Raw genomic sequence first — 17,122 nt, 5'->3', positions numbered from 1 at the left:
AATATAAGACCTATTGGGGGTAGGGACATTTTTTTTAATTACGCAAAATTAATTCCTCTTGTATTCATTTTCTAGGAACTTTCCTCTGTGACAACTCCAAAACGAGCTATTTACAAAAAAATGAACTGTGGGAATTTACCTGAAAATTCATGTGGAAATGGGTCACCTTTAGCGGGAGCTAACTCGCGATCTTTTATACCTAGGATAATGTATTTTTTTTTAATTACAGGTATTTCCATCTATTATAATTCTTCTGTTAACCATTTTTAGATCTGGCCATCAGGATCTGAGCCACAGAGAAACAAAGAAAAACATGTGATTTTTGGCAAAAAATCTGGTTTTTTTAAAGGCCTTAACTCCGAGACTATTGGTGATTGAACAAAGTTTTTTTTGTAGTCTTACGCAGAATTTCATACACTTTAATTTTCTTAAGAACATTTTTACCTCTTAATTGCGCAGGAAAGCACCAGTCCAATAGAATATCATATATTGCATCTTTTCCCAACAAAATTTTCGTGTTCCGGGACGAAATCCTGTTCACAGAACCTGACCCCATATTATGCACCCCCAAATGAAGTACACCAAACTGTTGCTTTCAGTCACTCCGTTCTCAGCCTTCCTAGAACTGCTGGCTCACGCAGTTTCTCAGGAGAGCGGAGCGGTTGCGACATTATATATGTAGCTAAACAGGGTGTCTAAAAAGTCCCGGAACGGTTGGATATTTCCTCAGGTAAAATATTTTTCAAAAAAGTGAAGGTCATTCCTGAAGTAAATTTCAACGAGGAATTCAATGGTGACCTTCATTTTGACCTTGAAGTTGACCCTCATGACTTATTGAAGGTTAACTTTGTTTTTTTAAACGGAACCCCCCTTTTTTACATCTTTAATCGATAGAGCGTAAAATTCTACGTTCACGTATGTACCCAAGTCATAGGTCAATTGTAACGTGCAAGGTCAGTTGGAGGTTATTTGAAATTAACAAAGTTTTCCAAGAGCTTGGTGATGATCTTTAAGGTTTTTTCAAGGTTTTTTCCAAGCAGTTTACGTTTAGCATTACCCAGGAACAATGACGTGGACGTAGTAAATTCTGTTCTCTTTGGGGTGCTTGATTAGCGTGAGTCCTCTTGCCTCTCACGCCTCTAAGCTTTGCGGTTGCGTTGAGTATACTTTGCTCTTTAAATAACCCCAAAGAAAATAGTCGAGAGGCGTCAGATCAGGAGATCTAGCAGGCATCTCGATTTTACCCCTTCTTCCAATCCACCTGTGAGGGAACTGAGTATGCAAATATGCTCGAACCTTCCTACCGTAATTAGCCGCTGCTCCGTTTTGCTAGAACCAAATATTTCGAAAATTATCAGCTGTAATCTCCCTTATTCTGGGCACAATTTAGTTTCTGAGAAGCTCTTCATATGCACGGGCATTGAGATTACCATCGGTGAAGAAAGGGCCTATCAATTTATCATTCAAAATACCAGCCCAAACATTAATCTTTTGTGGATATTGTGTATGACTCTCCAACATCCAATCAGGATTTGTGTCGAACCAATATCAACAATTTTGCCTGTTGACTTCACCTTTTAAGGTGAAAGTAGATTCATCTGAAAATACTGTATTGTACAAGAAAAGAGGGTCTCTATCGATTCTGTCCATCATAATTTCACAAAATTCAACCCGACGATCAGGATCGTCTTCATTGAGCTCTTGTACCAGATGAACTTTGTAAGGATGGAAATTAATGCTTTTTAAAATATTTCGCACTGTTGATTTTGAGACAGGATTTAACCCTTCTCCATTACGAAAAGTGTGATTAAAAAGCAAACGAACTTGATTATAAGATCGAACTCGATCTCCTCAACCACTCATCATTAATACAGATACCCTCTCTCGTTCCGAAAGTTTAGCTTGCGCCATAATAATTTTTTAGCGAAAGATAGTAATTATCTACTCGTAATACGTAAATTTAGTTTCGATTCATAATATTCGTATGGAAAACCGGTATAGGACTTCTGGTATCACCTAAGGTATTGACTTAGGTATCGAAAAACGGTATAGGACTGTATAACTCTTCGGGGAGGAACAGAACTCTCGACAGAACACCTGGAACTTTTAATGAAAAATTTCCTTATGATTTTACAATATTCAAAACGCTGTAACCAAGATCAATACAGGGCTCACCGATGAATTTCTCGTTGAATTTTACTTCAGGAATTACACCGACCTCTTGGAAAACTTTGTTAATTTCAAATAACCTCTAAATGACCTTGAACGTTACAATTAACCTATGACTGAAAGCGAGAGTTTGGTGTACTTAAGAGAAAATAAGACTGCCCCAGAAATTGCCATGTAAAAGTACTAGATGACTGGACTATACCGCAACGCTTTTGTTTTGCCACGCCTGAATGAGCACCATAAATCCTCCTACAGCTCTTCGCACTCATCCCCGCGGCATCAATTCTCAGAAAAGCTCAATCGAGGATCACTAAATCCAGGTTTCACTGTATTTGGAAATGGAAAGTCATCACTGCAGGGATTCAATCCCGGATTTAATTTTATTCTCGTAACCAGCTTTATTTGTAACGTTTCAAGGTTTGATTCTTGTAAAAAATTTTCATGACCAGCGCAACATAAAATGTGTATGTAGTACTACAGTCCAACTCCGATATCTTTCCAACTTCGGGGCTGTAGGGGCGGAAAATTCCAGGAATTGCGGACTTATCGGATGTCCCCTCTAGTACAGTGGTCGGCAAACTTTTTACTTAATTTTCAGATATGGTCAGGCTCCACCCGACTTAATTTTTTCTACTACTTTTTGGTCTATTTATGTACCTTAGTGTGAGTGAGCTTACTCCAGCAAGGGTCTTTTGTCCACAGACATGTCAAAGTAAGGAAATTTTAAAACTTTAAATTTTTCAATTAGCGATTTGAAAATAGCATTATCAGCATATACGAATTTTTCTGATTCCAATGATATATTGCTTGCCTAGAAAAGTTAAAAATTTGAAAGCGTTTATAATCATGAAACATCACATTGACAGTCAATTTAATACTAAATACTTCTCAAATTTTCAACTTTTATAGATAAATTACATGTCTTTGGAATCGGAACAATTCGTAGATTCCAAATATATTACTTTAAGCCACTGATAGCAAAATTACAAATAGTAGTAGCCTGCCGACCACTGCTCTAGTAGCACGATGTTAGATGCGCGCATGCGTAAATCATGGCCGCCAATCATGAGCAAAATTGCACACGTATATGGAGAACCCCAATTAGTGTGCGTGCCGTACGCGTCATGGCGTTCTAAGGGGAGTGTGCACTTATCGGAGTTGGACTGTAATTTCATTTTAAGTGTTAATTATTTCTGCGAAAGCAGTAAATAAAACTATATCTTCAATCAACACTAAAAGAAGTGCTGAAGGGTTATATGGTTAAGAGTTTCTATCTCAACTCTACAACAGATGACTTCACTCTTTGATCAGGAAATAACTGAAGTAAAATGTAAGGTGTTTTTATATTGAGACAGCCAAGAGAAATTTTCGAACTATCTTTTAGTAAGTGCATCTATTGTTACTCACGCGAAGAAACGTTTTTTATAAAATATCAATAGGATTGAGTCTAAAATCACATACCACGGTTTCAATGCTTGGATCTAATAGGTTCTAAAATTATAATTTCATACACTTCTGTAAGTAAACGTTAACATGGTGACATACTGTCACTTTTTCACAAACACTTATTTTGTATCGTAAAACATTTTTTTGTAACTTTAAAGTTCTTCTCAACTTTCATGTCACGTGATAACAACTAAATTCTAAAAAAACCTATTTGCATATCTTGTGAGCATCAAATTTCGACATTTCTTGCCTGGGTGTTTTTCTTAGTTTCACGTGATTCCATGTTTATGAATCGGTTTTCATAGGTTAAGCAAAACATTTGGTAAGTCAATCACCTTTTTTTCCATGAAACATTTTCAAAAAATGACTGTAATAGGATTTTACCTGAATGTACATTTGTTGCACTTCACAAGATTTATCCCGCCGAACGTTTTATTCATTTGTATCCAACTGGAACTTCTGACTTGAATTGCAAGTACCTAAAATTAACATAAGAAGCGAGCAGTCTTCTTGCTGTCTATCTGCAAACTTGCTTTTCATTGGTATCCAGTAAGAGCAGAATGTAGAGAATAGGAAAAAACAGTATAAATTCTTCCTGGGAGAGACTCTGAACAAGTACTTCAGAAAAGTAGTCTCTTGCTATTTTTTCCACTCACCACACAGTGTTGCTGGTATAACCAAGGAAGTATTCCATTGCACAATCGGGTATCTACAGAATGATCCTGTCCACCAAGGATTTCAACAAAGCTACAAATAAATTGGCTCCAGCGCCATGTGGGCGTGGGAGTCGGTTCACGGTCATTTGGCAAAGAGTATTTTTAAACCGACCAGAAATATTATACAAACATCGTCCCTCGATAAGGCATATCGAATTTAACAACTGAATGCACGTCATGTACGTAATGCAAGAAAGGAATATCGTGTAGCTGTTCAATATGTCCTAAATTACCTTCTGAAATTTCTTAAACAACAAAACCGTTTTAACTCAATACTGCACCTGAATTTGTGTCATGAAAGAGCTACTTAAAAAAAGTCGCAAGTTAGAAGCTAAATTTCAACATTTCTTTAAAATCATTATCGTAATCATAATCTGACGCAGCCAATTTTAAAAATGAATACTTGTAGACTAGAACACTTCTTTCAGAAGATTTTTCATACCTTTTTGACATTGCATATATAAATATAAGAAATAGATTCAAAATATGTTTATATACATTAGGTTTAAAAAATGTGATTTAAACGAAATGCTGCAATTCAAATTTTAACTTAAAAAGGTTGTATATGACTCTTTTTTTGGTTACTGTCATTACCTTTTACTTGATCATATACACTGAAAGAAATAATTTGACGGTACACGCATAATTATGGTTATTTTAACCATATTGTATTACTCGCTGCGCTACAACCATACGGAACGGCTATTTTCCTTCTATTCTCTTACCAAACCATTTACTGCAATAGAGCGTATACTAGTTTTATTGCATGTATGCAATTCACTGCAATTGCAGAGATTTAACTCAATTCACAGAAGAACTATGTAATTGAAATTCACCAATTCAAGATTGAATATAATTCACTATTGTCGAATTGATTTTTGTTCACTAAAATTGTCGATTTTATGCCGTAATTGCAGTCAATCGATTTCTATTGAAACTTTTTTGCAGGACAATCGCAGTTGCTCATTCATACTATGAAGAGGGTTTCATACCAACATTCTCGCTTGATAGCAGGTAGAACTTGACTTCTCTGTACTTATGACTCATCCTTCGTACATGATTCGTCTCTTCCCGTATGGAGGACGAGTGTCGCAACACTCACTTTGTATTCGCGGATGACACTTATATGCACATAACTATCGAGCGCCAAGTTAAAATGGCATAAACCATCGAGTGCAGTAGATGTAATCTAATTAAGGCATCCCATTTTATTATATTTTATTTATTTCCTTACCAGAGTTTCTTTAACCATGAATGAAAACAATTTTTTGTAATGAAAGTGAAAGAATTAATTCTTAAATCAGTTATAATGCTGTCTTAAGGAAAAAGTTACTCAAGTGTCATTGGTGTTTAGGTTCACTTTTCTATTTCCAATTAAACGAATAAAAACTAGAAGTATAGTATTATCTTCTGGCTTTAATGGGAGAAATAAGGCCTTTTATAAGACGCGTGTGATGTTTTCAGTACCTGTCGAAAAAGGCTGGTTGACACGACACACAATTTTTTTTTTACATTGTTTATTAGTTTGGCCGTTTTTAATGCCTTTGCGCCGAGTGATGATATAAGATGATGTGAATTATCTATGCGGCAACAGTGTTGGATATTAACTCGTTACGGGAAAAGTTACGTTCTTTGTAACTTTTTAGGAACTTGGTTCCTTTTTTAGACAAGAAACTTGAGTAACTTGTAAATATCTCCTTCTTATGTGTGATTTGTTGTGGTAAGCCGACTGGACGTTTTAAAAATGGCACGCTGCATAAAATTAAAAGAATGTGTAATTTAATCTCTGAGTCTTTGAATATTTTGTAACTGTTTCCAAACATAAAGAAACTGTTTTAACCCCACAACAAGACTCTTCCTAGTGTTGCTTCTACGGAGATGGTTTTCAGTCTCATCGGCGTCGTGATGGCTCCCAGGAGATGAAAATTGTAGGAAGGTTCGAATACTCTGAAGAAAGATCAATAAGAAATATTGTTCCTGATTTAAAGTAAAAACCATTATAAGATGTTTGCGTTAAGTATATTCTAAACGTTTGTTTCTTAGTAACTTACACCTTTAACGTGTTATTAAAAAAAAAAGTATTTAACTTGGCCAACACAGCGTGACAATGACCCCACAAGTAAAGAGTATAAGTAGAATAGGTATCTTCTTAATGATAATGATATTCCACTTTTTTAACGCTGGTTTAAAGTTAGTAGCCATGATCCGTTTCCACGCAACGGTGCACTTCGCACCGGCGCGGCGTCGCGCCGGACTGAAAGCCCAAGATCGCCTAGCAGATGCTCTTTAACGTTTGCCGGAATTCTCACGGCTTTTCGATTGCTCAATTGTTTCCACGCTTCATAAACCATCAGGGATTTCGGTGACGTGACAAGCACTTCATTTCTTTGACGAAAATCTCCATTTTTAAGCCAGATATGGTATCCGTTGCCTACCATTTTTGAAAATTCGGGTATGCCTACTCACAGTAAAAAAAATGTTCAAAATGATACCGAAATCAATATCATTTTTTATGCAACAACAATGATACCGAAATCAAGAGCATTTTGATCGCCTGGAATGAATGATCGACTATTGAGACCATAATGATCTGATTCGGGATCATGTATGAAGTCAAACTAAGATGGCTGACGTCCTCAGAGTATCTTAGCTCATATGCAAGCTTGTTATGGTTTCTGATTGTACAGTGTCCTTGAAAATCTGACATTAAAAATTGTCACCTGTTAATTGTAGTTGTCACTTGCGTGCGTTTAGATACAATTTTTAGATTATGTCCTTATGGCTTCGGCGCCAGAAATTGGCGGCTATTATGTTTAGTTCTGACAAATGCCCCAAAATTCATCCCAATGTTATCTCAATTATGATCTCGAGAGTCATATATGATTGTTGGAGCAAAACTCTCCGCAACAAAATTAATCTTTTTTGTTTACCGTGCTTCTTTATACAAAATAATTGCCCATTAGCAAACATCCGAAACATGTTCTCTCATAAACTATATATTACAGGCACTACTTATTAGGCAGGATCAATTTATAACATTCAACTGATATTAATCCAGATGTCAAAGTAATGATATTGAATATTAACCCTAGAACGGCATACCTCTTAAAGTGACCCGGATAAAGCCACAATTGGGTCTGTGAGACCCACGCTATATTTCAACGCCTTAAAGTATAAAACTCGGATTTTAAGTAATGTAAATAAGGAATTAAAAAACTGATAACATCAAGGAACACGAAAATAAAAGTAAAACATCATTTTTTTGTTAAGTTTAAAAATTAGAAGTCTTTAAATTAAGACTTTTTCCTTAAAAACATAAAAATTAGAGGTTATGAATTTTCAAATAAATTTATAAACATGAAATACAAGAAAGAAATAACTGGTGTTTTCTAAGTAAAGACAAGATATGCTCTAAGGAAAAAAATATTCTATTTGGATCTGATGAAAAAAGTATAATTATTTTAAGCAACAAACTTAATTAATTTTATACTTCCGAAATATTAAAGTATTAAATAAAAGGCTCAGACAAAACATTGTAGTTAATTCGCTTCCATATAGGAAAGCTTTTTTATCGCAATTACTTAAAAATATTTATAATACATTATTATATATTAGATTATTATATTTATATCATTTTATTTCAAAAAATTAGGATAAAACTGAAAATTAATTGCCTGGAGCGCAACGCAGCATAGTTTACACTAAGTTCAACGCACTTAATTTACCGTAGAACGACTTGAGTAAAAAATCTACTTAACATTCCACAAACTAACGCCAAATGCCACATCTGAGTCTGAGAGACCCCTCCACTGAGAAAAAAGATGATTTAATTCAAAGAAGTGTGGCACTGAATACGTCCAATCAAATATTGTTTTCATCGAAGACAATTGTTCTTATATCGAAGAAATAATGTTTTTTGAATAAAAATGCCACTTTTATTATAAGCAAAATTTCTTTGGATCAAAGAAATATTTCATTGGATGTATACAGTACTAAATTTCTATGAATCAAGTAATATTTTTTCTCAGTGTCCACTCGTTCGTATCACTGCCGTTCGAAGTGCATGCCTTGCCGAAACCGTAACTGAATTTACGGCCTCAGGATATTTCAAACTTTTTTTTCGTGAATAGTTTAATTATTTGCAAAAGTGTGCATTCTAGGGTTAAATTTTAACATTGAAATAAACCTCTTAATATTGAGATTTCTTGCATATAGTTAGGTATCGAAATATTAACTCATACTATCCAGTTTTCTTTATGTACAATCTTTAGTTCAAACTTTTCGCTTTTTATATTCGTCTTTTAATATAAAGACTTGTCTGTTATATCAAACGATTTAAAAAAAAAATTAAGGCCATGTAACGAGTGTATCAGCTGATCAAGGCAGTCCTGATATCAATGTTTTTTCACCTATATTGAAAAATAAAAGTTTAAATAACGCAGAAAAATTTGTCGGATAATACTGATTAATATGAAAGGACCGTCTTGTAACCAGGCACAGAGTTAGGGGAAGAAAAAAATTTATTTATGAAAGTAATAAATATCGACCGACGCATTTAGGCTTTACGGCAGAAGTTTCATTTCACTCTTTCTCTGTCAGTAATCATGCAATCTTTATTACCCACAGACACGTAGAAGTTTGAACTTTGAAGTTGTCTGCTCGCTGCGATAGTGCTGCTCTGACACTGCTGATATGTATGTCAGACCAAATTTGTTTATTTGCATTTCAAGTGCCAGCATTAGTTTTTTCATGATTTGTGCACAATGTTCGTGTGCGATTTTTGTTTTTTTACCCCACTTTGATCAATATAAATCTCATAACTAGCCAATTGACAATATTGAAAATTCCTTGCAGGATTTTACAGGAGGTCGTTATTTCTCCAAAATAGTAATTAAAAACAAAATTTTTTCATAATTCTAATTATTTAGGACCAGAGAAAAATTCCTTCTTTCTTCTATTTAGCGTCCCAAGTTTTTAACACGATATCTCATTCCGTGTGCTCTCTAAATATGAATCAGTGAAAAAATCACTAATTGAAATCCCTGGCGGACCGAAGGAACCGAATGGAGCCTCTACTAAGTTCCCGTAAAGACCCCATTGGGTCTCCATTCGGTTCCTTTTTAAAAAACTCGGAAAAACAGCAAAATCAACTTTTAAATTGTTGAAATTCGGATTCTAAGTTAAAATTCACTATAGAAGGTCGCGGTATAATCGCAATAGTTTTTTTTTTGCAACGGTAAATAGTTTTCAAAAATATAAGAGGTATAACGCCTGTTGACTGATAGACTTTCGGACTTATTTACTAATCAGTTCAGTAAAACCAGAGTAAATCATGTAAAGCATAACCTCTAAATTTTTAAGTTAAGCGTTGTTGTTACTCTTTTACTTAAGTAGCCAGAAGAATGCCTTAGTGAAATAAATTTTTTTATTTTCGGGCTGTAAGTCTGCTGAATTAACTGCAGGATATATATACTCTAACTCGTATAGTAAGTACTTACTTAATGGGTTTGTACATGATAGTGCAAACTTGAAATGAATGTAATATGTGAGGTTTTTTGTCATTTAAAAGTATCGGAACTTTTCACCTTTTTTAATATTTGATTATATTTAAGGGTTTTAAGTTTTTACTATGATTCTTTAATTGAATCTACTAAAATATTATTTTATTATAATTGCTAAATATGGTGCAGTGCTGCCAACCCTCAAAAGTTGTTATTTCACTGAATCAATAAGTAACCTTTTACTGATTGTCATTGACCCATTTCTGACTATTTGAATCGGTGAAATTTCACTGACAATCAGTCGAATTTCACTGTTTCAGATTTAGAGAGTAAGCTTAAGTTGAGAAAGAAAAATACCGATATAGCTTCCATTTTCATTTTCTTCAAAAATTTCTTTTTTTTTTATTTGTACTGGAAAAAAGCAGAGACATACACTTTACTGCCTCCTCTTTTATTTCTCAAACTCTCAGAGCGGTACCTCATTTCATTTAGACGTAAGTTGCGAAAGAAAAATTGAGGTTCAGCTTTGGTCACATGATCCTCTCGTTACATGGCCTTAAATTAATTTTAAAAAAATTTTAATTAAAATTTTTTAATTGACTGACTGAATAGTTGTTCTAGTAAATCTCCTTTAATGTACCGCTGCCTTATGCACCAAAGATTATATCTTTATGGAAGGTCTTCAATTTTTTATATTTAATCCTGGGTGCCGTGGGGCTAAAGTCTAAACGGTGAAATTTGGTTCATAACAAAAATTGAGGTATCTATATTTTTTCAACAGACAGTAGACGGACATCAGGTTTCAACCACCTTTTAAAAGCATAGCGCAGTGTTCCCTATTTACTTGAATAAAATGGGAAGTTTAAAATGCGATATGCAAGTTTGGAATAATACCCCATTTATTTTTTTCTGCAAAGTAATTTTTCGTCAAATGTCAGGAATTGTGAGTTAGTTCATTTAAATTTTCATATTTCGTCTGATTTTTTACACACAGTGACACAAGACTTTTTCATTGAAAGTGGTTAAAGTTCACTGTGTTTTTTTACCGTTTCTTAGCACATATATCTTTACACACTTCAATATGATTAAGTACATTTTCTAAATACATTTTCCTGCTAGTAAAAATATTCCTTAAGATGACTCTTGTAAGTTTAAGTATTATTGAGATGGTATACCAAATGCGAATTAATGAGTTTTTTTCTGCTAAATGAATATTTTTTTTCGTTCTCTTGTCACTTCAGTCAGGATGGCGCTGTGTCAATAATTTCTGTTTTGAGCATAACGGGATTTCATTGTCCTTTTGTGTTTGTAAAGTATTTTGGTCAAATTTAAGAGAAAAAAGTGTGCGTTCAGGTTTCTAAATTTTAATTTTCCAATGTCCCCGAAAATATCTGGTTTTCGCAAGAAATATTTTAGTCCAACGGTAGAGATTAAAAGAAGGATGTCTTACTTCAGCTCTTGTTTTCGATCTAATTCTATATTTGTCGAGGCGATCTGTCCTCGTAAAATCACATGCGGGAAATTGTTGATAATATGCATTTCATATTCCAAAAATTATTTTTTCCACCAACACTTTTTTAATATTAAAAGTTTTATTTGTCATAAAATACAAAATGTTAAAAAGATTTGGAAAACTGCTAACAACAGGGATAAATGTGAAGAGAACAAAGTTTTTTGGAATTGCAATTTGTACCAGAAGTCTTTATCGTTTTTTTTATATATGACATTGAGTGATGAATTAATGTATTAAAGTATATACAAAATATAATCTTGGGTCAAATCTTCTCAGTTGTCATAAAAAATTATGACTTTGTTAAACGTCAGTCCAGCCATGATTTAATAAGTAAATATTCAAATCGATCCCATGCACATAAAGAAAAAAATGGAAAAGACTTGTTGTAGAGATTTTAATTTCAAGCAACTTTGTTCTCTTCACAGTTATCCCTTTTGTAAGCAGTTATGAACATTAGCATTTTGTATTCTTTGACCAGTAAATTTGTTTAGTATGCAAAAATGTGTAGCAAAAATGTGTTATCAGATAAACTGCCATCATTTTTTAATTTTTCGAAATGTGTATATACAATGGAACCTAGAATTTGAAACCTTGGATTTACGATATCCTATAACTGATGCCCCCAGAGTTTCACGGTGAGAGAGGACCGCGCGGTCTGTTGCCTAATATTATGTATTCTAGTTGGAAATGACTCGCACGGCCCTAGCTGTTTACATTTGAATTCCCTGAACTTAAGATCATAGCCAATTTAGGCCATGCCCAAAATCGTCCTTTATTCCAGGTTCTAGTGTATACATTTTGTGGTTTTTTTTAATAGATCAAGAATCCTGTCAAGATTAAAAAAGTACATTGTATTTTATTTGTTAAGTCTCCAAAATTTTAATATGTTAATTTTTCGTTTTTACCACTTTCCCTTTGATTGTATGGCCTTTAATCTTCTGGCTAAGAACGCCATGTCTTCTATCCCTATTTTCATCTTATTGATTACATCATTGAAGAATTCTATTTATACCAATTTAATAATATTTCCTACAACCTTGCCCCACACCAGATCCTAAAACAAAAAGTGAAGCAGGTCGCACGCCCGATTATGAAACAAACATAAATGAACTTGATCGTCAGGGAAGTCAGAAGTGCAGTGCTTTCTTTGTTCCGTGTACCTCATACCGCATTATTTTTATTCTAAAGAAATAATTTTGCAACGACTCGACACCAGAACAAGGTATCTTTCAAGGTCGAAGATATTATTAATCCAAGTTGTAGTAGCGCAGGTCAGTAACAAGTGAAGCATGGAAAAAGTTCATTTCTTGCATCAAATTATGGTAGTTTCTGCAGAATGTCTTCTCATTGAAAAAGCTATTGCTTTATAATAAACGAATGGCTTTATATAAAAATCCGTTGGACGAGTTATATTGGAGTCGTATTAAAAATGGTCAAGTTATGTTTCAATCAAATTTGCCCATTCTGTGAAGGTGCGTGTACAGAAACCATCAGATATGCCTTTTACAACTTATTACGCAGAATTGATGTAATTCAACGTTGTACAAAAGAGTAGAACAAAGATTAAGCCAACTGCAGGGCTTAAGATTTGTAGACTTTTTTTGTTGTGTTTAAAAAAATATTATATTCGTTTACTATTCAATAATTCAGATGTATAATATGGATTAAAAAACGTATTTCAAAAGTATAAATGTAAACAACTTGTTTTAAAAAATGTATCACAAATTTACGACGCATTTTTAGTGATTGGATGGAATAAAAATGCTGAAATTAGCCGAATTATTTGATCTAAGAAAAAAAGTCTGATATCCAAAACCAGTTAAATTTATCATAAAATAAAATCACGTGACTCCAGAAAAAAGTTGTGATTAGGCATCTGGAAGAATTGAAATAAAATATTAAATCGTTTAATAACTTCTATTCATTTTTTGAATTTAAATATTCGAAATTTTGTAAGTTTAACAATATTTCGCATTTGATAAAAAATTATGGCGAAATTTTTTAGGTGGATTTTGTGGTTGTCAAAACAATAGAAAATTAGAAACAAAATGGTTTAAATATTTAAATATAAATTAAATAAATTGAAGAAAACGTCCATTTACATGTTTTAAAAAACTTATATCTTGCAAAAAACTCTTTTTATTTCTAATTTGTCATTATTGTTCAATCTTCATTACCAAAAACTGTACGTACAAAACCTTCGCCATAATTTTTTGTCCCATACGAAATATTATTTGAATTTCTAAAATTTCGAATATTGAAATTCAAAAACTAAACAGAAGTTATTAAACGATTGGAAATTTTAATAAAATTCTTTCAGATGCCAAAGCACAACTTTTTTCGGGGCAAATGATTTGATTAATTTTAACATTTTTGTTCCACCCTAATGTTCAGTATATTGAATGCAGTAAAAATAACAGTTTTCTGAAATTTTGGTAAATCTTTACAAAATTTTTGGAAATAATTCAATTAATGGAACAGTTAACAATACTTTTAATATAATGTTAAACTTTTTTCGGAAGTTTAAGCCAAAGGTGAAATTACCATACAAGGTATTATATGTTTTAGAGGTTAAATTTGTATTTAATTTGAGATACGACTACCGAAATCAGGAAATGATACATTATGAGTAAATTATTGCAAATTAATCGCTTAAGAAATGAACTCTATAATTTTCAAAGTAGGATTAATAATAATTACTACATACTTTAATGAGTTTAATTCTATTTTCTCTCACAATTCAGCAAGTAAAATGTAGCCTAAAGATACTTTGAAGCTTATTATTACAACAGTTTAAAATTTTTATAATTTTCAGATAAGGGTGCCTTTGAATGTCAGTTTTACTGTAAAGCCTAGAGACGTCGCTGTTCAGATTTCAAAGAAACATCTAACTTGCGGCGTGAAAGGACAACCTCCGATCATCGATGGAGATTTCCCGCACGAGGTCAAACTCGAAGAATCGACCTGGGTTATTGAGGACGGCAAAACGCTGCTAATCAACCTGGAAAAGGTGAGTCTATTAAAGCAATCCAGACCTTCCAGAATCCAGGGACGTTCTTCGCGCTAGAGCAATTCTTAACCTTAAAGAATCAAATCCAATGGGAAGAAGCTACACAAAGATAGCATTGTGACTTGCGACTCAATTTTCCTTGGGAAATTGCGAAATACAGAAGAAATAAATATTTTTCAGATAAACAAAATGCAATGGTGGGCTCATGTGGTGACGAGTGATCCAGAAATCAGTACAAAGAAGGTCAGTCCTGAGCCAAGTAAACTGTCCGATCTTGATGGAGAAACAAGAGGTCTTGTCGAGAAAATGATGTACGACCAAAGGCAAAAGGAACTTGGTCTACCGACCTCCGATGAACAGAAAAAGCAGGATGTTATTAAAAAGTAAGTCCAAGAAATACATCACCGTAAAAACTTCATCTAGTGTTTGATCAGCGATCTCTCTAAACTCACAACATTCTAGTGGATCTTGAGCATCTTGTTGCTAATAAGCTACGAAAATCGGCTACTTTTATGGCTAGAGGTCGCTATATTATTCTTGGGTCTCGAAGGAAGATTAGAATCGATTAAAATGATAATTTATACCTGAGCGACAACATAAATTTATGGGGCATTATTTCTCAGAGCGCGTTTCTCCGTGACTTCTTCACAGTTCGCAAACTCGTTCGCTCACTCTTTGTCGCTTTTCTATAAAAGGGGTCTAGAGAGGGGATTTTCGAATTGATAGATTCTAGCTCTTGGCTCCCGCGTTCGCCTGAATAAGACGTTAGTTTGCTATGTGATGGTAGCGATTATGCGAAATAATTTGCTATTTAAACAAATATTTACCAAGCAAGGGATGGTGCAATTTCTAGATTTTTTGTGGATACAATCGCTTTTGACGATATATAACTCCTTTAATATTCATTAAAAAATGGATTTCCCTATATTGTTTCGATAGGATTTATACGTGCTTTCCGTTGATTATAAGCATTTTTTAAAAAGTTTTTTAGGTTTAAAAGTGGGATTGTTTTTTATTTATGAAAATAAGACTTTATTGGGATTTGAGGATATAACATCTGTTATGGCTTTTCTTAACTCCATAAATATAAAAAAAGTTTTCTACTGCAAAAGACAAAATAAATATTTGACATTCAAAAATGTCAGTAAAAAATAAATTTGACTTATGGACATATTTTTGGCCAAAAAAGAAAGCTTGAAATGAAGTATAATTTTGATCACTTGTAATATTGTGGTTCATCATATATTCTTCATAAGGATACAAGCGATCATAATATAAACACCAGAGTTGATACAACTTTGCAGCTCGCTTAGACATTTGAACAACTTTTTATCTTTTATCGATATTAGCCAATAGTACGATGGATTTTTTCACGGTGATTATTCCTAGTGATGGCATTCTAGTTACGCTCATTTACATCATATAATGTATAAATTTAATACATCTATCGAAGCTCTTTTATTTGAAGATACCGAAATTTTCAAAGCAAGCTTATCACTGTGTGTCTGACCACACTTTTATTTAAATGTCCTTGCATATGGGATTTTCTGACTGACGTGAAAATTGTAGTTTATAATCCTCCTCAAATCATTTTTCATATAAAATTTACTAATTTTTGAAATTTATTATTTTAGTCATGAACTTTCAAAATTCAATAAGAAATTGTTTAAATTAAATAGAAAATTTTTCTTTTACATTATAATGATTTGTTTTGAAAATATGATCATAAATTTCTCCTTCAAACTTGGAATCGCTTTTTTCAAACAGAGTAAGTACAATTTACCACAATGCAAATCGTAATTTGATGCTTTTTTTATAATTTCAATAGAAAACATATTTAAAAACTACAATACTGAATAAACTTCCTAGCTGATAATAGTAATCATCTACTTTAATAACTGTTTTCATGCACAAAAATCTGAATCAGTTTAAACCGTTTCTTATTGAATGTGTTATGGTCATTTATAATATTTAAAAAATTTGTTTTTACCGTAAAATTTTGTTCATTAGAAGATATGGAATTTGATGAAAGAATAAAAAATTCCCCTTGACTTGAGGCGCTTTGATGGGTCATTTCATATTTTTGTATTTTTACTTTCTCTGTAAGAGAACATTAAAAGAGCACTATACAATTAAGCGAACTGCTGCGCAGTACTAAGAGTGTACTTATTCGTATTCATATGTAAAAAAATTTCTTATAAAAAAATCATGTCAATCAATGTGTCATGTTATAATGAACAACTTTTTAACTTACATTAGTGCTATATTCCAGATTTTTTAAGTATTCCTGATATGAACAAAACGAATCATTTGTTTGAAAATTTTTATTTCGTTATTGTCAGCTCAGGATAGGTCATGGGAGGTTTGTCAATAGGTCAGTCGACGCATCTTAAAGGCGCCAACAATTGCATCAAATACTATAGTTAAATATCAGACTTCGACGAGAATCAAATCCTTTCTTCAGCCGTCAAAATATGTAAGGCAGTATTATTAGGTCTCAGTCTTCAAGTACAAAAAAATGTTTATCCTAAAATGAAACCGGAAAGTTCTTTTATTTATTCTAAAAATTCGGCAAACCCTGCTTGCCTTTTTCAAGGTGACCGAAGTCAATCAATGGGTCTCGAAGAAGCCTAAACGCCTGATATGAAATTTCCTGCTACCATAGAAATGAAAAAAATGTTTACTGTTAAATATTTTTTGACGAATATGTTAACGCAAAAAAAATTCGAATGGCTCGATCAAGTTTAAATTTCTGTCAGATCTGGAC

The 17,122-nt window shown here is 33.1% G+C and overlaps 1 protein-coding gene and 1 long non-coding RNA gene across 2 annotated transcripts in view; one reads left to right on the top strand and one right to left on the bottom strand.

Moving 5' to 3' along the window:
* The window catches only part of LOC117179014, a 67,887-nt gene that overhangs the window by 20,202 nt on the left and 30,563 nt on the right, over window positions 1-17,122 (bottom strand). The window lies entirely within an intron of this gene.
* LOC117178778 (nuclear migration protein nudC) overlaps window positions 1-17,122 on the top strand; it is a 297,288-nt gene that overhangs the window by 276,155 nt on the left and 4,011 nt on the right. Inside the window, exons 5-6 of the mRNA XM_033370283.1 lie at window positions 14,161-14,355; window positions 14,536-14,738. Of these exons, the coding sequence (XP_033226174.1) occupies window positions 14,161-14,355; window positions 14,536-14,738 (398 nt within the window). The remainder of the gene's footprint in view (window positions 1-14,160; window positions 14,356-14,535; window positions 14,739-17,122) is intronic.

This window comes from Belonocnema kinseyi, chromosome 1, assembly GCF_010883055.1.
Source record: "Belonocnema kinseyi isolate 2016_QV_RU_SX_M_011 chromosome 1, B_treatae_v1, whole genome shotgun sequence".
Classification (NCBI taxonomy): domain Eukaryota; kingdom Metazoa; phylum Arthropoda; class Insecta; order Hymenoptera; family Cynipidae; genus Belonocnema; species Belonocnema kinseyi.
The sequence above is the reverse complement of the archived record's forward strand: the minus strand, read 5'-3'. Positions and strand labels throughout refer to the sequence as shown.